The sequence below is a fragment of the Lissotriton helveticus genome, chromosome 3_2 (genome assembly GCF_964261635.1).
Source record: "Lissotriton helveticus chromosome 3_2, aLisHel1.1, whole genome shotgun sequence".
NCBI classification, from domain to species: domain Eukaryota; kingdom Metazoa; phylum Chordata; class Amphibia; order Caudata; family Salamandridae; genus Lissotriton; species Lissotriton helveticus.
In genome coordinates, this window is record NC_136062.1 from 117040159 (window position 1) to 117066038 (window position 25880).

General features: G+C 45.8%; 1 protein-coding gene across 2 annotated transcripts in view; it reads right to left on the reverse strand.

The window, feature by feature from the left end:
- NEDD4 (NEDD4 E3 ubiquitin protein ligase) overlaps positions 1-25880 on the reverse strand; it is a 2078892-nt gene that overhangs the window by 1747080 nt on the left and 305932 nt on the right. For both annotated transcript variants that reach the window (XM_078684873.1, XM_078684874.1), the window contains exon 5: positions 11864-11917. In XM_078684873.1, the coding sequence (XP_078540999.1) occupies positions 11864-11917 (54 nt within the window). The remainder of the gene's footprint in view (positions 1-11863; positions 11918-25880) is intronic.

Sequence of the window (25880 nt, forward strand, 5' to 3'; positions counted from 1 at the left end):
AACCAAAAAGAAAAGTAAATGGACAATACTAAACAAAACTAGAAAATCAAAACTATCTTGGAGGGAGGGTACGAGGGGGCTTTTTGCTGGTCTACTCACAACTAACCTGACCTGCAATTCTTTATTCCAAGGTAGGTGCCCACTGCCTTCAACCAGGTCGATGAAAGTGTTATATATGACAAATAGCGTTTATGTCAACAAATGCCCAAGCGCTTTGGGGCTATTTAAAGTCTTTACTAGTTTTGCAGTTTTCTGGTCCAAACATGCTGGAACATGTAGTTTCACTATACCCACTGTTTGAGCCAGAAGCCCAAAAATACTCTTCAAAAGCCCAGACAGGCTGAAAGTCATAAGTTTAGTATTTCCCTCAATGCCTCTATGACATTTTACGAATGTGAAAGTGTTTGTTAGCCCTACCCATGACTATGACACTGAACAAAATCTGCTCACAGCACAAGCAAAATGCATACACAATCTCCGTCTATGGCAGTGAAATGCATGACAGCAGTAAAGACAACGTGGATCCTTCCACACCCACCTCGTTCTCACACTGAGCCATGTGGCAGTACTGTATGATGCTTATGTTGCTGGTTCAAAAGCCAGGACAGACTGAAAGTTGTACTTTTATTTCCTTTAATACCTCTATGACATTTTGCAAATGTTAGTAAGACTTTTGTATAGAGGGCTTCAGCAACACACTTGGGGTTTCCCAGCCCATACACATCAGGTCAGGTCTATTCAGGTCTTGCTAACTCAAAGCAACCAGGTCTTCAGCTGTCTTCGAAAGGTAGTCAATGAGGGACAGCTTCTCAAGAGGTTCTGGGAGGGAGTTCCACAGTTTGGAACCCTGACACGCAAAGAATATCTTCCCATACGAGTGCATTTAACTCTGGGGAAAACGCACAGGTAAAGTGCACTGTAGTGGAGGTGGCGGGAAGGTTGGTAAGCATCCCTGGGCAATATAACAATACTGATATGGATGTATATAACACCCATTGCGCATAGCTCTATAGAAATGTGGTGCAATTGTGTTTGGTTAAGGAATCAATGATTTATACACTTTTGGCACTAAGGGCATGCCATTTGTGACTCAATTCATTTAATTTTAAATGTATTACCAAAAGGAGGAACCAAATCATTTTGATTTTTAATTACAAGACCTGAACGGTCGAAATAATGAGGGGAAATGCATTGTGCCACTCATAGCCGGAATTCTTCACACATTCTAAGATGGCCGCCACTGTGAAGGGAGTCTCTGGCCGTTTTACATGAGAAGAGGTCATGTGACCTGCCCGTATTGGGCCTGGAGTGCAGCCGCAGGGTAGATAGCCCCAGGGATACAGGCGCACAGAGCTGCTGGGTTGAGACAGAGCTCAGGGAAGACGGCGTACACGGTAAGAGGGGAAATTATACCACGCGGGCGGTCGTTCGTTAAAACGCCGTGTTGGCACTGGATTTTTGGTGCCCCAAGGCAAATGGGCTGTGATTAATGGGAACTTCTTTCAGTATTGTATGTGCTTGGATGAGCTAATATATGGGGCAGTGGGCGGTGTGAATAGATAAAAATGAGACACAGCCCGCATTGGCAAGCAGTCGGTAAGTCCCGCACACGTACCGTCAGCACTGAAAGGGTGGGAGTGACTGAGCAGTGTTTTTAGATGAGTGTGACATCTGGGACACGATAATAACGAGATAGTCTGAGAAAAAAAAAGCAAATGAGACTGAGATGAACACACCAAGGGCAGTACTTATGTGAAGTTTTTGCTACTATTTCCACAGATGATACAATAAGCAAAGAGAGAGCTTTAGAATAAAGGGGTGATACAAAAGGGGATGATGGACGGAGCATTTGAACAAATCAAACACTCACCCCCCGTCAACTGATCTGGGTTTAATCCATCACCATTCTTTAGTTCACTCAGCCACCCCAGTTCAGACATGGCTATATGCAAATCAGTCTGACCCTGTGCCTCATGGGAACAGTCCAGCCCTAACTGCCAAGCCATGTCTTCCCTGGACCGGAAACAAGCATCCTGGGACCGGTTTTGGATTCATAATCCTCATCAGCCAGGCTATCTTGAATCCAGTGGCCAAGTGAACAAGGGACTCACGTCTGAGCATACCCTGCCACACTTAGGGCGAACAAAGCGATACAAAAGGGGATGATGGACGGATCGTTTGAACAATTCAAACACTCACCCCCAGTCAACTGATCTGGGTTTAATCCATCACCATTCTTTAGTTCACTCAGCCACCCCAGTTCAGACATGGCTATATGCAAATCAGTCTGACCCTGTGCCTCATGGGAACAGTCCAGCCCGAATTGCCAAGCCATGTCTTCCCTGGACCGGAAACAAGCATCCTGGGACCGGTTTCGGATTCATAATCCTCATCAGCCAGGCTATCTTGAATCCAGTGGCCAAGTGAACAAGGGACTCACGTCTGAGCATACCCTGCCACACTTAGGGCGAACAAAGCGATACAAAAGGGGATGATGGACGGAGCGTTTGAACAAATCAAACACTCACCCCCAGTCAACTGATCTGGGTTTAATCCATCACCATTAGAATAAAGGGGGTAATGAGTGATGAACACACCCCTTCTGGCCTGGTGTAAGCTGGTATGAAAGACCTCTGCCGACAGGGGGTAACTATAAATGATTGAAGAATATATGGTAATGTTTACCAAGTTTTATCTGGTTGATCATGTGTGAGTAAGAATGAACCGCTGATCTTTTTGTTTGTTGTGTTTTACCAGCTAATCCACATTATATAAAGTTGTGTCTAGAGAGGAGAGTGACCGAACACCCTCGCCCTGACGAATTTGCCACAACATATGTAATTGGCAATGAAACATGTTGGCCTTCCTGGAAAAGGTTAGCAACATGCTGTGCTTTTAATGCGAGTAAGCTCACATTCCAGAATAAAGAGGGTACATTGAAAGGGAGTCTTAACTCTATTTTAATTGCATTGAACACGTCGTTCTTTGCATATCATAGGGTTACGGTTCCTCTTTCTTTGCACTGGACACTATTTTCTTTCTTTCTGTGAGTGGGCAACCGATGGTGATATATGTGGGCATACTGGCGAGAACCGGCTGGTAGCCACCCTGGTGTTGCATACGTGAAGTGCCTTCTCACTTTCTCACTTATTTTTGTGAAACATTCTTTACTCGTATGTTGTGGGAAAGGATTTGCGTGGTTGGACACTGTGACTAACAGCGGTTTGGGTGTTTAAGGTTTTTTTAAGACTTTATTAGATTGAGAGTACTGGGACTGTGAAAAAGTGGACAGGGTGCCAAATAGTGGTTTGAAAGTGATTTTCCCACATTTGATGCAGTCTCCAAGAGCTATATTGAAGACACTCTCTTGTAGTCAGGCCTTTTTTGTATGAATAATTTTTGAGAGGAGGGGTGGCCTGGTGATTTCCCTCTATAGCTCCTGATAGTTTAAGAGAGAAAAGCATCCGGGCTACCTGTTAAAGAAGTAACAGGTGGTCCAGAACACTGCAGCCAGACTGTTATCAGGACTGTCCGCCAGGGACAGTGTTCATAATCAGCTGCACCTATATCACTGGCTGCCCGTTGCAGTCAGAGTGAAATTTAAACTATTGATCATGGCACACCGTGCGCTTCATGGAGGTGGCACACTCTAATTGCAGAGGCATGTTGCCTCATATTCCTGCAAGTCCTTTTCCCTCCTCTTCCCTTTACCTTGCCCAAGTTCCACGTTTCAAGCGTCAGAGACTAGGGGGCAGCTCCTTTTCAGTAAAACCAACGGTTGTATGGAATGCTCTTCCTCCGGGCCTGCATGGGTGTAGAGCGCCTGGATATCGGGGCACCAGAGTTCCACCCAAGATCTAGCGGCATAAAAAAAAAAATGAAAAACATATCTATTCATCTGATGCATACTGCTACACCCCGATGGTTTCGCGCCGGGACACTCACGAGTAGCCGTACGCTTAACAAATTCATATAACATAATGTAACAAATTCATGAAGATATCGTGCGACAACCCCTGATCTATCTCTATGAATTCGCTTCTCTACCGGAAACCAATGGAGCTCCCTTAGTAGATAAGAGGCAGAGGCATTTTGAGTACATCTTTAGAGCATCCTAGCCACCGAGTTCTGGACCACTTGCAGGCGTCTAATGCAGGCTTTATCTGCCCCAGATGAAGTACCTTATCGTAATTGAGTCTTGACACAATGCGTGCCTGAAAAACAGTTCTTTAAGCTGGGAATGGAATCAGCCAGATGATTTTCTGAAGGCATTCCAGGACGGCTAAGGAGGGGGCGGCCACCTTCGCCACCAGGGGCTTCATGGACAATTTGTCATCCAGCAGGAAACCGAGGTTCTTGACCTTGGGTGCTGGACGTGGAAGAGGACCCAGGATTTTCAGCAAGGGTTTGGGATCCCCAAAGGGACGGGATATTTCCCAGCAGTAGTACCTCGGTCTTGTCTCTGGTAAGTTTAAGTGAATAGTTGTACATCATTGCCACGACTAAGCCCAAACAGGAGTTTAAGGCCTCAGAGTTGTGATACTGAGCACATGACAGGGAGAAGATAACTTGTATGTCGCCTGGGTAAGAAAAAGTAAGGCCGCAACTTTCCACCAAGTCAGCCAGTGTGAGCTCATAGATGTTAATTATTGCCAGACTTAGGGAAGATCTTTGAGGAACTTCTGTGGTAAGGGCATGCCGCTCGGAGGAGGCAGTGCCTGAGATCACCTGAAAGGACCAGTCCTTTTAAAAGTAGGTTATCCAAGTAAGGGTCGTCTCCTGCAGACCCAATTGTGAAAGTATTTGTTAGCCCTACCCATGACTGCCACTGAACACAATCTGCACACAGCACACAAAAAATGCCTGCAATTTCTCAGTGTATGGCAGTGCAATGCATGACAGCAGAAAAGGCAAAGTGGATCCTCCCACTCCAACCTCGTGCTCACAATGAGCCATGTGGCAGTACTGGACCCTGGAGCTTCTGTTTAAAAAAATGCCATTTTGCCTGTGTCTCGAGAAACTCAATATATTGTAGTCACTGGTCAACGTTCACAAGAGTCCACTTCGTTTTTCCACAAAACCCACACAGAGGGAGCATGGTTACCAAGCAGTGATCAAGCATTTTACATAGGTGCTGCCTGCAACAACAAACAAGCATTGGCATAGCCAATAGGTCTCGCCTTTGGGACCTTACAAGTATTTAGTTATGCAGCACAATATCCTTACTACAACAACATTAACTGTTGCATGGCTAAACACTTACAAGGTCCCAAAGGCGAGACCTATTGGCTATGCCAATGCTTGTTTTAAATGTTATTAGTTTCCTCGTCACAATGTCATACTCATCTGCCATAACGCTTTTTATTTCCTGGTATCATATTATTTTTTTATCTTACTGTCTTGTGTTTTTGAACTGTTATTTGAAAAGCAATAAAGGTGATTTGAAATTAAAATGTAAATGAAGAATATATAAAATGTAATAATGACTCTCTAAGGCTAGACCTATTAGTGTTGACAGCACTTGTTTAGGTATCATGGATTCCACGAAGTAGGTCAGACCTCTGAAGGCAATCATTGTTCTTCTAAAAGCCCATGATCAGGATGACAGCCTCACCTCGCTTTGCACCTCACTGACCTCCTCGTCCTCAAATAAAAGTTACTTCCGGAAAGTGACATAGTAAAAACACTTTGAGAACTAGTGGTTTCCCTGCTTTCTCACTCTCCTTTTCTCCCACCGCCCATCCCCAGCTCCACGTGGTTGCCACTAAAGATCTACGCCAGTATTGCGTTAGGCCTCACTGCTGGGCAGGTGAAGTCCATTTGTCCTTTTAATGTTTATATTGTGTGAGTTCCACAGACACCTTGGGACGAACAAAGGTGAGACGACATTGGCTGTGTCTTGTCTTAGATTGTCCGGAAAGGCCCTGCCACAGATTATTCAACTATGAGGCTTACTGCGGTGGACCGCCTGTCAGAGTTGGTATGCACTGCTGTACTCATACAGATGAACCCAACCACGGTAGATCCCTTCAGACAGCCTCAACAGCTACTTCTGAAGATAGGGTGTCTTTGGTCTAAGCTCAGCCACACAGAGTTTATCATTTATCTGGAATGGGATGAAAATGTAAAATTGCCTCTAATCTCCACCTTAATTACTAAGGTTCCTGTAGAAGCTGGTTTATAGGGCAGTTTCCTGTCCTTAGGGGTGCTTTGGAATAACCCACACAAGAGGATGGATCCTGGCAGAGAGGGTGGAGTGAGCACCTTCGGATCTGAGGAGTGAGGGGCTTTTGACTCTACTTCATGTGAGGGGCTCTTGGCACAGGCCTTCCAATGCCATATACATGTCTGGCCTATCAGAGTATCTTATCCTCTGCAGGTGTTTGTTCTTTCACTGGTCACAGATAATAGAGCTTTGCCTTTATCCTATGGTTTATCCTTCATTACTGACATACCTTTCTGTCCATCGATGCCCCTGATCCAGCGATCTATCTACAAATGTATCAATATCTATCCATGGAGCCGGGGACAGACAGCATGGAGGAAAGAGAATCTCCAGGCACCTAGACCCAGGTTGCAAGTAGCCTTGAGGAAAGTTAACTTTATTAAAATTATTAGTGAAACTATAATTAATACACATACAATACAAGCCGGAAAGCGTGTAAAAATAATCAAATGAAAAATAGACAAGGGCGCGTGTGCGCCTCACGCGGCAGCAGGGGGAGTGGAGAGAGGAGGGGTCTGCGCTGGTTTCCCTTGCGGGAGCGAGCAGCAAGGAGCGATAATTTCTAACATATGCGCCGCTGCTCACTCCCGCAAGGGAATCGCCATGTTTTTGCCTGCAAAAGTGTTGCGATGGCTAAAGGTCTTTTTTTTTTACCCAGCGCATGCGCGCTGCATAGGCGAGACCTAAAAATCAGTCACCAAGCTGTGTACTAAAAAAACACAAACAAAACACGGAGAGAATGTGGCGTAATGGTTAGCACTGCCGGATTTGGCAATGGGGAACCAAGTTTGAATCCCGGCATCGGCTCAATAACTCTGTGTCCCGTTTGCGCTATATAAACTACAAAAAACACAAACAGGATAACGAAACAAACAACATAAAGAAACATGTATATCTGAAAGAAACACGAATAACTGGCGGATGAGGAGGGGAATACAGAAAGACAAACAAACATTACCTGATCACAGCATGATTAGCGGAGGAACAGATTAAAATGAATAAATATGTGTGGTGAGAGGAAGGGGGATCTGTGGATGAGGAACGCAATGGGAGGTGAGAGCAGGCAAGCAGCAACGGGAGGGAGGTAGTTGGGGGGCCAGGGCAAGCATCAACAAATGTGGGCATACAGACAGCCTGCAAAGTGATACACTCTGATGAAGTGCTACATTTCAAAATAAAAAAAGTACTATTGCGCCATTGCACCAAGCTTGGAAGGTCTGGATTCCCTCCCGGAGTTTAGTCCCTTGGAAGCCAAGGTCTTCATGGGGGATCTAGGGGATAAAAAGATATCTCGCATCTATCAGACTTTAATCACACATTGTTCCTCGACATTGCAGAAGCTTAGGGAGTCATGGAAAGGAGATGTTGGGGCACTGGAGGAGGAGGATTGGCGAGAGGCACTGGAGGCCCCTAGAAGCGCGGCCATAGCAATGCGACTGCGGCTTATCCAATTCAAATACTTACACAGAATCTACTACACTAGGGAGAGGTTGTGGCGGGCAGGCCTCATTGCATCCCCGGACTGTCTTAGATGTGAGAGGGAAGTAGGAACGTTGCTTCACACGGTGTGGGATTGTAGCTCACTGGCCAGATTCTGGAGAGGGGTGGCGGGCTGTCTGTCGGAGGTCCTGGGGTGGGAACTCCCACGCACAGCGCGATTGGGTTTGCTGCATGCGATGGAAGGGGTTGGGGGGAACAGGTATAAGAGGCATCTGTTCGTATTAGGCCTGACCCTCGCCAAAAGGGATATTGCAAAAGCATGGAAAGACCCCACGAGCTCCATCTGCTCCGGTGTGGAAGAAGGGATTAGATTTCTGCATGGGACTAGAGCAGCCGATCTTTGTGGCCCGGGGCTGCCCGCGTAAGCACTATCGGATCTGGAAGAGGTGGGCTTATTACAGGGGCCTGTGGCTGGAATCTCCGGCAGAGCGGGAGGCTACTGTGGGGATTATATGATGAGCCACGATAGCGGATGTATGTAAATTTAGGACTGAGACCTAATTTGCAGAACGGGGGAGACGGTGTTGTGTGACATGGGGGGCTTCGGGGCAGGGGATGGGGAGTTGGGGGGCGGGGGAATTAATATTGTTCAGTTTGATATTGTTGCCTGACAAAATGATGTAAAGATTGCTATGACATTGATGCCTTGTAATGATTTGCAGCTTCCTCCGGAATGTGGGGTGCTGAACCAAAAAAGTTATATTGCATGCCTGCGGTCACTAGCCACTGGAAGCAGTACTTGGTCTAGGCAGGATGATGGAGGCGAGGAGGCGTTGATCAGCAAAGTAAACAAGAGTGACGTGAGAGGCTTTGTGGGAGCCAGCCAATGGTGAGTAAAGTGATGTAGGAGCCATGCGGGAGTCAGCAAAAGGTAAGTAATGGGCGGGTTCTAAGCCCCTTTAAATTAAATACAAAAGATTTTACAACCACTGTGCAGACGAAATCTACAAATGGATACCAACCAAAACAGCAGAAACAAGCTCCAGTTTAGAATTCAGCAGTGAATATTTTTCTTTCTGGTTAACTACATTTCATGGAACCTTATCGAATAAGTGAAATAGACCCTTATGCATTTTTTTTTTAAAGTTTGTTTTTCTGAGCTCTTTCACTCTTTCAAATGTGTAAACCTCAATTAAAACAGGGATGATTTCTTATATCGGAAAATAATATTATAAATGGAAATAACAAGAAAACGAGGCTCTCCCCAATCATCCATATGGTAGGAAAAGGCAAAGAGAGGAAGAAATGTACACTTTTGTATTCTTGGTCAAATTGTTATTCATCAAATGTTCATTCCAAATTTAGGGAGGTGCATAATGCTTCGATGATGTATTGCTCAGTAATGGTAGAACTCTAGAGCCCTCTGCTGCTGGAAAAAGAAGCCCCTGTGCTGCTTATAGGTACCATCTTTAAACTACACCACGTTTAGTCATTTTACACTGTAACTAGACATCAAAGATCCACCACATTGCTTGAAAAGGTAAACAACAAACTATTGCAAAAAATATTAGATTAATCTTTTCGATTGGAAGCCACTCAGTTTGACAGCGGTCCAGAGCATAAGCTAGAGAATGAACCTATTGCTATGAAAACTTAGAATCAAATGGTTGGGATATCAAACAGTCGTTTTGATCAACACATTGCTTTCAATATAGTGATATAGTGCCTCAAATGTTTCTGAATGGTTACAGGACCAGGGAGCTTGGCTTGACAAAGCTTAGGTCCTTTTCGAGAAAATGTGTGTAACTTGATTAGTGCAAGCAGTTTCATCTAATTGATCATTAGCTGTCGGGTTTCCGAGGGCTTTCCGCTTTCAGCTTTTAAAAAATGTATACAAAATTCAGATTTCTGAAAGCAGTAAACATAACAAATTAAATTCCTTCAGTAACAATCTTTCTGATTGATACAAACTACAAATTTCTCACCTTGCAAATAATCTCCAGGTGTCCAGAGACTGGATTCGGAAACTATAAGAGCAGTTCTCCTGCACGACAATAAATGGCACTGTGAAGTTCTGTGCCAAATATCCTTCCGCTTTGAAAATGAACAGCAATGCAACGTATAAGTTCCAACCATGCGTGCTGATGTCACTTGATTTCTAGACTGGTCGCATGCTCAGATGGCGAGTCCAACAGCAAACCGGAATGACCAGTATACAGATCTCTAGATATGCAACTTTTCGGGTGAAAAACAGTCCAGTTTACAGAATGGAGGGGTGGGAGAGGGTCAGTAAGGAATCTGTGGCTAGCTAGAGTATCCACGAGAAAATCAGTAATGAAAGTAACTAATTTTTCTGAAGAAGACTTTTAACCGTTAATTCTCACCTTGTGAACAGATTCCATTGCAGTATCTACCAAATGAGTGGGTCTATGAAGACCAACAAGTCCTGCAGGACTAAGCAGGAAAAATGCCACTCTTAACGGACCAGACTATCAAGGCAGTAGTGCTTCATGAATGCGTATACCGAAGCCCAGGTGGCTGCATGTGCGTGGTCATGCTAGTTAGTACAATTTCTCTTCCTGATTTGCACTTCTAACCCATATTTGAGGAAATGTTTAAATGCTTATGTATTTCAAGAGTGGGAGACTTTAAAGGGAAATAAGATTTTTTAATCTTTCATACATTTTTGCACTTTAGATTTTACCTTTTCTGCTGGAGCCAGCTCTGACTGCGTTTAGGTCAACAGCCATTAATGGGCCAGCATGAGTCCCCATCTTTGTTTGGCTCTCTAGTTATTTTCTGCCCAGTGTAATTAACGGATGACGGTGCATGGACTGGCGCACCAAAGAAGCACCAAAGGCAAGCTCGTCTGCGCTCGACCGTGTCCAGACAGGGCCAGAGTCCAGGAAACATGGTCTTTATTTAGCAACTTGTCAAACGTATTCGTTTGAACAACCATACGAGTTAAACGTAAGTAATGAGTGTGGAAGCGTCCACTCAATAGACCTTTGTTAAGAAATACGTGCGTGCCGCCACTGTAAGTTAAACACCTCAGGAACCACTATCGAGTTATGGATAGAAATCCACAGGAGCCTACTACATGGAGGATGTTTTTAATTAATTGCAGATCCTTAGCATGTCATAAATTAGATTTGTTCACATTTTTTGTAGATTCCACAACGGATATATGACTGACATTGTAAAGACGTCACCAACGGTCTTTAATACTGTAATACAAGATAATCGAAACAAGATGGGTGGCAGAGTGGCCATTATCAATAAAATAACCTTAGGATGCACTCTTTCCTCTTAATGTATTCTGGATTGTGAAGGTACTTTATTCTCTATTTAATTCACCCTAACCCTTCACCTTCTCAGGACATTGGTTTACTGCTACCAGGACCTGCTGCACATTTCTTACAGCCCTTCCGAACGCAGTGTTTGCAGACACTCTTTAAATGTTTTTATTTTTTTAAATGCGGGTACGAGGTTCGCAAGATCGGGGGGGCCTCCACGGAAGACTTGCCGGGCCGCTGGAGGCCCGCGGGCCGTACTATGAGTACTCGTGCACTGGAAGACTAGGTTTTCCAGTGAAATGCACAGCCCCAGAGATAATGCACAGCCCCAGAGATGATGCCATGCCCCTACTGGGGGCGAACCCCACAGTTTGAAGACCAGTGGTCTAGGGAGCGCAGTTTACTTATGGGAGTCTGAGGTGAGAGGTGTGCCTGTGTAAGTTCAGTGCGAGAGGTGTGTGCAAAAGGTGAGAGATAAACTGCACGTCAGCCAGGCCCATTGGAATTGTCAGTATTGGTTATAGAACTGTACATTTCCCCCAACATCTAGTTTACAAAGCACATCTCTCATCGAGAGTAAGGAGGCTTATAAATTGATTGCAGAAAGAATTAATTAATGGATAGCTACACCAGTTGAACCCAGCTAAAATGTAAGGAGGGAATAGCCTAGAGTGCTTCACCTTGTCACTTAACTGCACCAGGATACACAGGAAGACTTATACATGTGACAGCGAAGAAAAAACCAGTTTTGGGAGTAACCAAGTAAAAGGCCCTCAAATGAACCATGTGACTAACAGATATCTTAACAGATTAATGCTGCCATTTATTTGTACAATTTCCATGTCTAAAATAATATTTTGCGCTTATAGTGCACTGACACAAATAAAGAAAGGCAACATACCAAACGGTTTTCATCAAACACTTCGAAGAGAAGGCGATGCTTTTTAGGATCAACCTAGGAGGAAAATTAGAATGGAAAATGTATGAGCGAACATAAGTTGTCTAAACCTGCAAACACATTCAGAGCTACCAGTTAGCTGCTTTAGAGCAGATATGGCAATCCAAACACCACTGGATGTAGAGCGTATATTTCAAGTAAAGTACCTGACCTCCTTAAACATTCTGACTTCTCAAAATGTCCAGTCAATCTACATTTGTGACACGTATATGGGAATAAGAACTAGCTGTATACATATAGCAAAGACAGGGTCATGAACAGGCAGCCAGAATGAAAGAGAAACCTGTATATTATAAGGACAGTCTACGCAGGTTCATAAACAGAGCTTCATCCTCCAAGCTCTAGTTCAAGCTCAACTTCTGGTTGACAACGAAGGTGATCTACAAAACTGAGTAACACCGTTGTAGTAGAAAACAAAAAAAACATAGAGAAATGGAATGCAATACAAACATAAAAGGAAAAAGAACATAGTTAGCAATAACTATTTTAGTGCAATGGACGACCGTTGCAGTCTTCTGCACTACTTACTGTGCAACTGGTTGTCCTCCTGGCGGGGGTGGGGTCACAGGGGCAGCTGCAGTGCTTCAACCGGAAGTCTCCCCTCACGGTGTCTTCGTCAGCCCCCACCTATCAGTGATATCAGCGTGCCATGCGGTGCACTAATATCACTGATCGCAGCCTACAGAACGAGGAGGACCGTGTAACTTTGCCCTAGCCTGCCACTGTCAATTTGAGTGAGGTATCGCATGAAAGGGGAGAGTCTCCTCTTTATAGCAATGCTTTTTTCAAATTAATCCTTGCTCGTGAATCGCAGATGTACCATGATCCACGATTAAGGACCAAAAGACAACAGGAAGAATATTTTAAAAGTGTGAGGGTGGGTAGGTTAGGACGTCTGCCCCTCCGGTTATGATCAAACCCCCTAGGGCGAATATGCTACTTACCAGTATGCATCTGTTCTTGGCATGTAGGGCTGCTGACATTCATATCTAGTGCATAGATCGCCGCCTAGTGTTGGGTCCGGATGATTGCACATTGTTGTCCTGGAAGAGTCTTCGAAGTATCACGAGATAGGTGGCTCCTCCCCTGGACTACAGTGCGCATGGGCATCGACTCCATCTCCCAGATTGTTTTTAGCCATTGTGGCAAAGATGGAGAGTAACACCGTGAGTGATGACCATGCTAAGAGTAAGTGTAAGTGCTGCAGCCGCTACAGGCGCCGGGGAGGAGGGCGGGCAATATGAATGTCAGCAGCCCTACATGCCAAGAACAGATGCATACTGGTAAGTAGCATATTCGGTTCGAGGCATGTGGGCTGCTGAATTCATATCTAGTGCATAGAATATATAGCAGTCCCTCCATTAGCGGCGGCCGCCTGTGCCAGCTTCAGCAGTTTGAAAAAGTGTTTTTAGAACAGCCTGCCCTACAGCTGCCTGCTGATTGGAGTGCACATCTACACAGTAGTGTTTTGTAAATGTGTGTGGTGTAGACCATGTGGCTGCTCTACAAATGTCTTCTAAAGGGATATTTCCAAGGAAAGCCATGGAGGCCTCCAACTTGCGGGTGGAGTGCGCCCTTGGGGGGGATTGTTAAAGTGCGCTTTGCTTTTTGATAGCAAATTTGAATACACTTAACGATCCACCTGGCTATACCTGCTTTGGAAATGGGGTTGCCTTTGTGTTGCGCGGAAAAGGCAACAAAGAGTTGTTTCGTCTTCCTAAAATCTTTGGTTCTATCAATGTAATACATTAAAGCTCTTTTGACGTCAAGAGTGTGGAGCATTCTCTCTGCCACTGTCTCAGGATTTTGGAAGAACACAGGCAGTTCAATAGTCTGATTGATATGGAACTGTGAAACCACCTTTGGAAGAAATATAGGGTTAGTGCGCAGCACTACCCGGTTGGAGTGAATTTGTATGAATGGCTCTTGAATAGTTAGTGCCTGGAGTTCACTAACACGTCGCAGTGACGTAATCGCTATTAGGAAAGCCACTTTCCATGTTCAGAACTGAATCTCGCATGAATGTAGAGGCTCAAAAGGTGGACCCATTAGTCGGGTGAGGACCACATTAAGATTCCATTCAGGAGCTGGTGGGGTCCTGGGAGGAATGACTCGTTTGAGTCCCTCCAGAAAGGCTTTTATGGCAGGCACTCTGAAAAGGGAGAGATGCTGCCTGTTTTGGAGATAAGCCGCTATGGCGGATAAATGTATTCGAATGGAAGCATATGCTAGATTGCATTTGTAAAGATGTAACAGATAACAAATGATGTTGTGCGTAGACGCGTCAAGCGGGTCTATGTTGTGGTCTACGCAATAAATGACAAACCGCTTCCATTTTGCCGCATAGCATGCTCTGGTGGTGGGCTTTATTGCCTCCCGTATGATATCCATGCAGTCTGGAGGCAAGTTGACGTAGCCAAACTCTAAGACCTCAGGAGCCAGATCGCCAGGTTGAGCTGTTGCGGATCTGGGTGCTGAATGTCGCCATGGCTCTGCGTTAAAAGACTGGGTGTGAGGTGCAGCCTTTGATGCGGTACCACGGAAAGTTCTAGAAATGTGGTGTACCATGGTTGGCATGCCCACGTTGGAGCAACCAGGATGAGCGTCATCGAGTGTTGCTTTAGCTTTCGTGCCACCAGCGGTATTAGAGGTGCTGGGGGAAAAGCGTACGCAAATTTGCCTGACAAGTTCATCCATATCGCATTGCCCTGCGACTGTGGGTGCGGGAACCTGGCGGCAAAGCTTTGGCATTTGGCGTTTTCCCTTGTGGTGAACAGGTCTATCTCTGGATGACCCCACTGCTGGAAGTACGGGCGGAGTACTGATGGATATAGCTCCCACTCGTGCATTTGGTGGCTGTACCTGCTGAGCAGATCCGCCATCTGATTGTCCTTGCCTGGGAGGTGTTCCGCCATGAGGAAGATGTTCCTTTGAATGGCCCACTTCCACATGCTCTGAGCCAGATGAGACAACTGTGGAGAGTGTGTACCTCCCTGCTTCTGAATGTAGTACATGGCCGTCATGTTGTCCGTCCGGATCAACACGACCTTGGTGCACAGATGTACCTTGAATGCCTTCATTGCCATGAAGATCGCCATCAGCTCTAGGTGGTTGATGTGCATCTTCTTTTGCTGCGTTGTCCATAGTCCCTGCACTGTGTAGTGGAGTACATGAGCTCCCCAACCCTGGAGAGATGCGTCCGTCGTTAGGATGATCTGTGGCACAGGCTCCTGGAACGGTCGGCCCTTGCAAAGGTTGTGTGGATTCCACCAATGCAGAGAGTTGTAAGCACGACCGGTCACCAACACTAGGTCTCTTAACCGCATGCGTGCGGGCGGAATTCCGCTCGTACGCGGAGATTTTTAAAAGCGCATATTACGTGACGAGCTGGGCTCGTCATCAGCGTGCGAGGAGGCTACGCCATGACGAGCCCAGCTCGTCATCAGCGTGGAAGGGGTTAACTGTCCGTGAGCCTGATTCCACTGACGTGCTAAGCACTCTTGAAGCGAATGCATATGTAGTCTCGCGTGCGGGACTATGAAGATGCAGGAGGCCATCATGCCTATCAACTGCATGAACACTCGTGCTGGAAGCGAGTGTATCAGTCTGAATTTTTGTATCAGCAATTGAATGCTGTTGATCCTCACTGAATTTGGCTGTGTTGTGGCTGCCAGAGTGTTTATTGTCGCGCCTAGATACTGCCGCACATGGGCGGGCTGAAGGTGTGACTTTGGGTAATTCAGTGAGAATCCGAGATCGTGAAGAAGGTGAATGGTGTGGGACATGTTGGCAGCGCACTGCTGGGCCGAATTTGCTTGGACAAGCCAGTCGTCCAAATAAGGGTAGACGTGAACGTTTTGTCTCCTGAGGTGCGCAGCCACTCTCGCCAGGCACTTTGTGAACACCCTGGGCGCTGTAGTCACTCCGAAAGGGAGGACTTTGAATTGGTAATGCTGATTCTGAATGGTGAATCGGAGGTATTTTCTGTGTGACGGATGTAATTAAATGTGAAAATATGCATCCTTTAGATCTAATGTTGCGAGGAAATCCCCCTGATTGAGCAACGGAAGAACCTGCTGCAGTGTGAGCATATGAAAGTGTTCTGATAGAATGTACTGGTTTAGGGGTCTGAGGTCCAGTATGGGTCTGAGGGACCCGTCTTTCTTTGGGATTAAGAAGTACAGGGAGTACACTCCTGTGCCTCTTTGTTCCACTGGTACGAGCTCGATTGCCCCTTTTTTGCAGCATGACAAGTACCTCCTGCTGCAATAAGTGCAAATGCTCTGTGGACATAGGACGGTGTTTTGGGGGTATGTTGGGTGGAGTGGATGTTAACTCCAGACAATAACCGTACTGGATAAGCTTTCTGACCCACCTGTCTGTGGTGATGGATTTCCAGACTGGCAGGAACTGTTGGAGTCTCCCCCCGACTGGTGTTGTATGGTCGGGGGCAGTGACAAGGCGTCACTGTTTGTTGGCGGCGGAGGATCGGGAGCTGTTGTTTCCACGACCTCTGCCTTTAGCGCTGTTTCCGCGATAGCCACCTCTACTTTGTTTGTTGTACGAGGTTTGTGCGCCACTCTTATTATATTGTGTTTGCTGGGACAGCTGGCCTCTGGAAACACCTCTATTGCTTGAGCGACGAAAAGAACCACCCCTGAACTGCTGGGACTGGAGAGCCCCCATAGACTTTGCAGTCTCGGTCTCCTTTTTGATTTTTTCTAGGGTGGTGTCCACCTCAGGTCCAAATAAGTGATCAGGGTTTACAGGCTGATTTAGGATGGTGGTTTGTATCTCCGGCTTGAACCCGGAGATTCTGAGCCAGGCCTGTCGCCGCAACATTACACTGGTGTTAATGGCCCTGGCCGCGGTGTCTGCTGCGTCCAGTGCACACTTAATAGAGGCATTTGAGATGAGTTTCCCTTCTTGTATGAGCATCTCTGCTGCCTCTTTATATTCATCCGGCAAGTGTTGTAACAAGTGTATCGTAATGTGTCCTGTCATATCTGGCCAAGAGTGCCTGAGTGTTTGAAATGCGCCAGATATTGGCCGCTTGAGCCGCCACCCTTTTCCCTGATGCTTCTAGCACTTTAGATTCCTTGTCAGGGGGAGGAGCATCACCAGTAGTTTGTGAGTTTGCCCTCTTCCGGGCATTGGAAACAACTAAAGAGTCTAACGGCAACTGGCCCTTGATGTAGGTAGGGTCCCCAGGCGCCGGCTTGTACTTCTTCTCAATTCTGGGGTTTATAACCCTGGCCCTTGTGGGTTCTTTAAAAATGTCTGCAGCATGTTTTAAGACACCCTTTAGCATTGGCAGAGTCTTCACGGTCTTCTCAGAGGTGGAAAAGGTGTCAAACCAAAAATCCACCTCAATAGGGTCAGCATGGAGCTGGACGTCATGATTTTTGGCTGCCCTTTCAATTAGCGCATTAAATGCCGCTGAGTCCTCAGTAGGCAATGTTTTTACATAATAGACTGGAGTGTCTGGGGCAGTTTGTGGATCCCCTGGGTCAGCAGCATCTGCCCATGAGTCATGTGGATCCTCAGGATCAGTGTCGGCAGGGTAGTTATACTCATCATAGTCACCTTCCCCAGCCTCCACCTCTGAGTAAGTGGGCGAGATTGGAGCAGTGTCCTGTCCACGTGGAGCTATCAGTTCTACAAGAACGGGAGAATCCGTGGAATCCTTTTTCTTTAAAGGAATTGTGTAGGACTCCATAGGCTGTGCTGGGGTGATCTTTCGTTTGTAAATAGAAAGTTTACCGGTGTCGGCGTCGATGAATTGTTCCGACTGCTCCTCCAGCAGGGGTTGTCGATGCTTTGTGCCCACAACCGCAGGTGTAGGCTTCGGCCCCGTGGACACCTTCATGGACGCATCGACGACCGTCTATGGCGCGAATGCCTTCGGCACCACTTTCGGCGGCAGCGTAAACTGAATGGGCGCTGTCGACTTGTGCGGTTTGGTGGCAGGCTTCGGCGTGGAAGTATCCTTCGGCTCGACAGCGGAAGCTTTTTCCTTAATGCGTTTCAACGATTCCGACACCTGCTTCGTGAAGGAGGCGGACGGCTGCGTCTACTCGACAGGTGCCTTCGAGCCACCACCAGGTGCGGACTCGAGGGTTGTAGTACTTTTGGCCTTGTCCGGCCGACGCGCAGGATCGACAACCTTTGTAGCTCCGAGTCCTTTGTCTGTGTCGACGGCCCTCGGCACCGAAGTCTTCGGGTCGACGACCTTGACAAGTGCTTTTGGTGTCCCCCGTCTTCGGCTCGACACACTTGAGCGACTTCGCTGGGCCGATAACCCTTTTTGGCTTTGTCTGCTCCGACAGGTCTGAAGACTTGGAGCCTACCAAGGCGACACGCACGTTCGGTTTCGACGGCGCTTCTAGCACTTTCGGTTGTGTAGACACCGAAGCTCTCTCTTTTGGTTTCGATTTCACCAGTTGTGGCTCTTTAGAAGTGTCCGTAGCCGGGCCCGGAGGCGAGACTGTGGAACTTGGTGCAAGATCTTGGGTAAGGCCATGTGGCGATCCCTCGACCTGAGCCGTATATATTGTTTCAACGGGGCATAGCTCCTCGCTTGAGCTATCTTCCGTGGCCCCATAGGCCCCATCGTCGTCTCCTACCTCGTCGACGATTTCTTCAGCATCGAGCATTTCTACGTCTGCGTCGTAGTTGGAGTCGATCTCTGCCGCTGGATTGGAAATCAGCTCCTGATCTTCCTGCTTGTCTGTCTCTTCTCCCTCGGTATCGAAAATGTTCACCGGGTCAGGTGCCGTCTGCTGGGCCTCCTGGCGCGCTGCGCGCCGAAGACGAATTGTCTTCTTGGAGCGGAAACGAGAACAAGCCATACAGTTGGCTTCATCGTGATCCGGCGACAGGCACTTGTTGCACACCGGGTGGACATCGATGTGAGGATACTTCGAGTTGCACACTGGGCACCTCTTGAACGGGCTCCGTTCCATGATGGTTCGTCGAATAAGGCCTGTAGCGTCGACCGGGCCTCGAGCACTGAAGAGCCACGCGACTCCTCCGGATGTCCGACTCGGGAACTGAGCTGGAACAGAACTGGGCACCGATCGCAAGACAATACCGACGATAGGAAAGGCCTTTGGGCCAAAAAGAAAGTTTCTATTGATTCCGAACTTGAGTGATCAAATATGCATCCGAACCCAATGGCGGAAAAAACAATCTGGGGATGGAGTCGATGCCCATGCGCACTGTAGTCCAGGGGAGGAGCCACCTATCTCGTGATACTTCGAAGACTCTTCCAGGACAACAATGTGCAATCATCCGGACCCAACACTAGGCGGCGATCTATGCACTAGATATGAATTCAGCAGCCCACATGCCTGGAACACTATATTTATATGTATTTATGGTTCCCCTTCACTGTGAGGTGGGGGGCGATCAGTGATTCATGGGCAGAGATTCCACTGGACACTACAAATGTTTTACTTTGTATAGTTCCTCCCCTTTTGGCCCCAGGCATGGTCGACCCCCTTTGTATATTTATGTTTATGCCACAAGTTCTTTTGTACACTGCTCTAGAGCAACTACACCTTCCAGCACACACCGCAAAAGAGTATCTTCTTGCTATATTACAGGCAGATTTATTTATTTCACACCGATCTGAAATTATTACTATGTACTTTGCAGAATGTGCAGTATGTCAAAAGTATAGCCCAAAGCCAACTTTAAAAGTAATCACCACAACAATAACAGGTCTATTTAAAAATCTGCATATACATTTTGTTGTTATGATAGAAAGATGCAACAATTACAGGTATCTTATAGTAGTAGTTTGTTCATTCTCACGATGGATTGAAGAAGGACCTTGTTTACATAATGATGCTAAAGCAGCAGCCAGCTTTGAGGTAATTCCGAGATGGGGCGTGGCAGTAGCGATCTGCTCAGATAACTGGCCTGCTTTTGTTAATATCGTATTCCAACACATTTGGGCCACCTTAGAAATAAAACATAAACTGACATCAGTCTTTCATCCTCAAATTAATGGAATACTGGAGTGCCTAAATGGCCTCCCCAAGAATGAAATAAACATACTATGGGCTACACTGCAAAAGAAATGGCTGTCCTGTTGTATAGCATTTTAGGACCCTAGTGTAATTTTGCCGATTCATGTCCTTTTATAGGTATAAATCACCATATCCTTATATAGGCATAGAAATTATAACCATAGCTCATGCAGTCCAAATACAGCATGGCTACTTCCACTAGTTCTGAAAATCCACAACGATTTCTTGGAAAACTCGGCTTCAGCAGCTAGGGACTTCCCCTTGCTTGAATATTGATTTGTCCAAGAACTCATGGAGTTTTCAAAGAACTGAGACTCTTTGATGACGTTATTATGTCCACCTTTACGTCAAACTCGGCACCTTCTGGCTATAAATATGCCCACACTTGCCATAGCAAACACACGGTGGTTTGGAGCAGTTAGACTATCTTCTTGCCCGACGCATCCTGCTACAGCAAGTGCCAAAGGAAGCCGACCCTCCAGCAGACGCACTGAGAGAGACGCTGTCTTTTCTCTGGCCAAGGAATCCAGCTCCAGTATTTCCAAGCTACCCTTGCGGGTTGTTGGGAAATCGAGTCCTGAGACAGAGAGATACCAGACCTCCTTCATTCTAAACCAAGGTACGGAGCTGATTAGACGCTAAGAGAAAACTTGGATAGATTCTTGGCAAAAGAATACTAAAAACTTATGCTACACCACACTTACTTCTTGTCTCTTACTAGACTTAGGTTAGGTACATCGGGGTAGGCGTATTTCAGAAGCACCAGTTGAGTACTTTTAGTCTTTATTTATTTATGTATTTATTTATGGTCTAGGAACCATACAATGCTTTTACAGTATTATTTTATAATATTCTTCTTACTGTACGCATTATACTTTGCAACCAGTCTCACGATTGTAGCAGTTAATTTCTTCTGCTTGAGAAAGAAGACTGTTCAATAAATACTTTTATTGACAACGCCTGTCTCTCTGTTTCTCTGCACCTCTGGTGAAACGAAGCATGCACGAATGACTGAGTAAAATATCTATCTATTGTTTCCAAGACTCTGAAGAACAGTTTTATCTTGGGAAAACAAAGTTGTCATGTTTATGCCGTTGTCAGAAACTAAATCCCTTCTTGTGAATTCGAGAACGTTTCCAGTGACCTCTGAGCTAGCTGGCACTCAGAATTAAGTTTAATATATTCGATAGAGACCTAGTAGACATAAGTCCTACGTCACATCTATAGGATATATTATTCAAATGCGCAGAGCCTATTGGGAATATAGTAACTACACTACATGGGGCCCAACGTTTGGTAAGGCACTAATTTAACGCTAGATACTAGAGTAACTCAGTCGTGCTTTTCACAGAGACCCCTTTTTTCCCGTAAAATACTCCAATAGCCGTCTGGAGTGGGTTAAAGGATAAAATATCCGCCATAACTAAGTAGGACGAAAAATCCTATGTAGTCGTTTTTGGTTTTATTCAACTTTGAAGGATACAGTGTTCCAATATATTGTGCACCTTATCTTTGTTTCCTTGAAACTTGCTCTGCAAGACTTTCAACAAAATGTTGGATACTGACTCCGAGAACGGTGGACCCACAGGAAATAATACCAGACCGGGTTCAGACGCTACAGGTCTCCAACAAGATGACCCGGATGTTACAATCATCCCGGAAACGTAAGGAAAACAATAGCTATAAAGCTCATAGAAAATGGCCTATCACCGAGAGGTGGTAGGGTTATATTTGTCATAGAGGCACATGAATATCGGCAGACAGAGGTATTCTATTCATGGATTATATTTCCACAAGCAAATCCAACAACACGTGTTCCACTTCTATAAGATAGAGGAACATCCAGCGGAATGCAATCCTTTCGAGGATATTGAAATTCCACTAACTTACCAAGAGCATCAGCTCTTGTTTAAAGGCGCACTACAACATCAAAATCACATTACCAGGCTCGGTCCACTAGGTAGACCAGGAGCAACATGGCCGGTACTAGCCAGCTATACACCACATCCTGCCATAGAACAAATGACAGGTCCAGAACTGTTGGATCAGCTAAAACAATTAATTAAAATACACAGACAATTGGTTCAATATGTCATGCGGACTCTAACGGTCCAACCGACTATCAGAATTCCACAACAAACCCTTCATCAAGGGAACACAAACAAAATTACACCACAGACCATACAATCAGTCATTGGTAAATTACCCACAAAAAGGGAACAAATTCCATTCTGGTTAGCTCAAAAACGTACTCAGATTGAGGCAGTATTTCCAGATAGTACACCTCATGAGAAACACAGGATTCTAACAATCTATTTACCAATGGGGATCACACCACACCTGGAGGACTGTGACACTTGGGGTACAGTCTTTGCTGCAATCTACTCAAAAACTCATGGTGTACCGTCTATGGCGGTAATACCAGATGTCCTGAAAAAGATTCAAAATAAATACGTGGCAGAGCCTGCTCTAAATCTCGGTATGAAGTTACTGAAAGATTTCAAACAGGTCTCAGCTATAATATTAGAAAATATTAAAGGTAAAGCAGCATCTGTGGCAATACGTCAAAAACTAAAAGAACTTGATGTAACTGAGCAATCATATGAACTGGCCAGAATAATAGAAAAATCCTATGAAGAAATAGGAAGAGATAGTTTGGGAGGGAAACCAGTAAAGCCCGAACTAACAGAAAATCCTGAAAAAGTTTTTATTAAAAACAATCTCACTACTCCTAAAAAGAAGTGGGAAAATACTAGACAGACACTTCCTAAAGAGAAGCGTTCTCAATCAAGAGGAAGGTCTCCTCAAAAGGAGCCCTCTGAAAAGAGGTATAACCTCAGAAACAGGGAAAATTTGAGAAAACCTGATAGATATCAAGATACTGATACACGTTCCTCTCGTACCTTTCAGACTTCCTCGCAGAAATCCGAAAGTAGAGGACGATCAGAACACAAGGAAGAACGCGTGAAGTCCAAAGACGAACAACACGTTCCGAAAAATAAGAAAACTCAATTCAGCAAAAAGAAGGTAGCAAGTCTTAAAATCAGACATGCAGAGGATCTTGAGGACACAACTCAAGGACGGGGAGTGGGCCCAGACAATGCTGGACAGCGCAGCAGAGGTTAGCATAGCTTGTAAGATCCTGGAGGATCATCTGGAGGCAGTGGACCTGAATGAATACATTCAGGTTGAAACTGTAGATACCAGGGTTAGTGTACCACATAAGTTATATGAAATAACGCTCTGAATAGAGGGGGACATAACTAGGAAAATAAAAGCACTCTTTTGGGAAAAACTATCTAAGGGTTATGACATTCTTCTGGCTGAAAAAGACTAGCCACCTGAATTTGTCAGGGAGTGCCCTCATGACGAAGAAATCATTATGTCAGCCTTCTCAAATCATATTCCTATTCATAAAAAGATACACCTATGCCAGAAAATGGGCTGTGGCCCAGGCCCCAGCATTATAAACAAGCATTTGCAATGCAATAGGTCTCGCATTAGGAAAGTTTGAGCTATTGGTATTGTAAATGACCCATTTATGTGTTGGTTTTGAAAATAGCGAAATTAATAGCTTTGTCATTTACAATGCCAATAGTTTTAACTTTTGCAAATGTGACAGCGATAGCATTTGTAATGCAATATGTGTTGCATTTACGTGACTTAGATGTATTGATATTACAAATAACAATGGCTGATGTCTGACGCTTGTGCATGTCTGACGCTTGTGCATGTCTGACGCTTGTGCATGTCTGACGCTTGTGCATGTCTGACGCTTGTGCATGTCTGATGTCTGACGCTTGTGGATGTCTGACGCTTGTGGATGTCTGACGCTTGTGGATGTCTGACGCTTGTGGATGTCTGACGCTTGTGGATGTCTGACGCTTGTGGATGTCTGACGCTTGTGGATGTCTGACGCTTGTGGATGTCTGACGCTTGTGGATGTCTGACGCTTGTGGATGTCTGACGCTTGTGGATGTCTGATGTTTGTGGATGTCTGACGCTTGTGGATGTCTGACGCTTGTGGATGTCTGACGCTTGTGGATGTCTGATGTTTGTGGATGTCTGACGCTTGTGGATGTCTGACGCTTGTGGATGTCTGACGCTTGTGGATGTCTGACGCTTGTGGATGTCTGATGTTTGTGGATGTCTGACGCTTGTGCAGGTCTGATGTCTGATGTTTGTGGATGTCTGACGCTTGTGGATGTCTGACGCTTGTGGATGTCTGACGCTTGTGGATGTCTGACGCTTGTGGATGTCTGACGCTTGTGGATGTCTGATGTTTGTGCAGGTCTGACGTTGACAATTGGCGTTGACGTTACGGGTGACAATAGGTTTCGAGCCAGACACAAGCAAGCTTCGCTTGCTTGCATGTCTAGGCTCGACCTAATAAAGGCTGCTAAAGTAGCATTCATCTGCGACATACCAGTGCCAGAAAACTGCAGCACGGCAGCCACCTAATTCATTTGTCAAATGTTGCCTTGACTCAGCAGAATTGCAGGTCTATCGCATTCTCATATTCGATGGTAATAGCAGAGTTGCTCAGTAACACCTAATAAAAACGGTATTACACTATGAAAATACAATTCTACAAATATCTGGTGGTAAACACGGCTCTGAATGGTACTACTTGCATACATGAGCACGATGCAAGTGCCAATACCACTACACCATCGATGCAGTGCATTATTTGTGAGGGAATTAAGCTGTTTGGGTTTTTTCTGGCACACCATGGTACACTTACCAACATGCCACTGAATAATACCGAAAGCTTGCATTCCAACAGGTGCCTCTGAGTTTTCCTCATGGTACAGGCAAGTACCTTGGAATTTTACAAAGAAATTACAGGGCATTCGTACTTTTACAGATTACTCCTGGACGTTGATAAAACGTTACCTAAAAGTGTGATATTTACATCTATTTTATCATAACTGTTAGCAAAAAAAGAATGACTGCAAATAAATTAGTACCGTTGTACCTCATGGATGTGATGACGATATATTCACCACGCTATGTTACTCGAAATTTGCCCCATAAGATAATAAACAGGGCCTCCAGTAAGAACACACGGCACTAAGTAACCTTTTTAAGGAGTGCTTCTAACTCACACCCACCGCCACAAGCAATTGCTGCTTCAAACGGAAAGCATGTGACATTATAAAAGACTCATGTTAAGAAAGGTCACTCACTAGTAATACTAGTTTGGTCGATACACACACGGAGCCAAGCAAGCCTCTCCACGAGTTTAAAGAGGGTAGAGAGAGTTAAGTTGATCTCAGATGTCATAAGAAGTCCGTTTAAAGACACACCCTCTATTCAAAGTCAATGGGTTGATTTTTCATAATTAATAGCAGAACCTTGCAAAGTTTGCGAAGCTAGACCAAGACATCAATTAATAAAAAAGAATTGTCAATGGCAACGGGCGCCAACTAGCAGGAAATGCAGCAGGAGGTGGTGCGGGACAGCACGCAGCGTCCCAAAAAAATAAATAAATAAATACCGCCTTCGGGTAAAGTCCGCGCTATATAAAAATGCATAAATAACTAACTAAATACATACCGCAAATCACTGCCGTCACTCTGCCGGCCTGCGACCAGGAAGTCAGGCAGGCCGGCGCGACAACAGGAAACAGGAAGTAGGAGGGCGGGAGCCTACCCCGCCTCCCACGGAAGAGCCGCGATTGGACGGAGCCGCCGTGTTTGGAGCACCGGAGCAGGCAGGAGCCTACCCTGCGCCCCGGTGCAGAAGGAGGTAAGAAGAGTCCTGCTGCCGGGCCCTGCAGCTGAGGAGAGCCACCGCACGAAGGAAGCCGGTGAGTGCGTTGCTGAGCGGGGAAGGGGGAGGCGGGGGGCGCGGGGAAGGGGGAGGCGGGGGGCGCGGGGAAGGGGGAGGCGGGGGCCGCGGGGAAAGCATGTGCGGGCGGG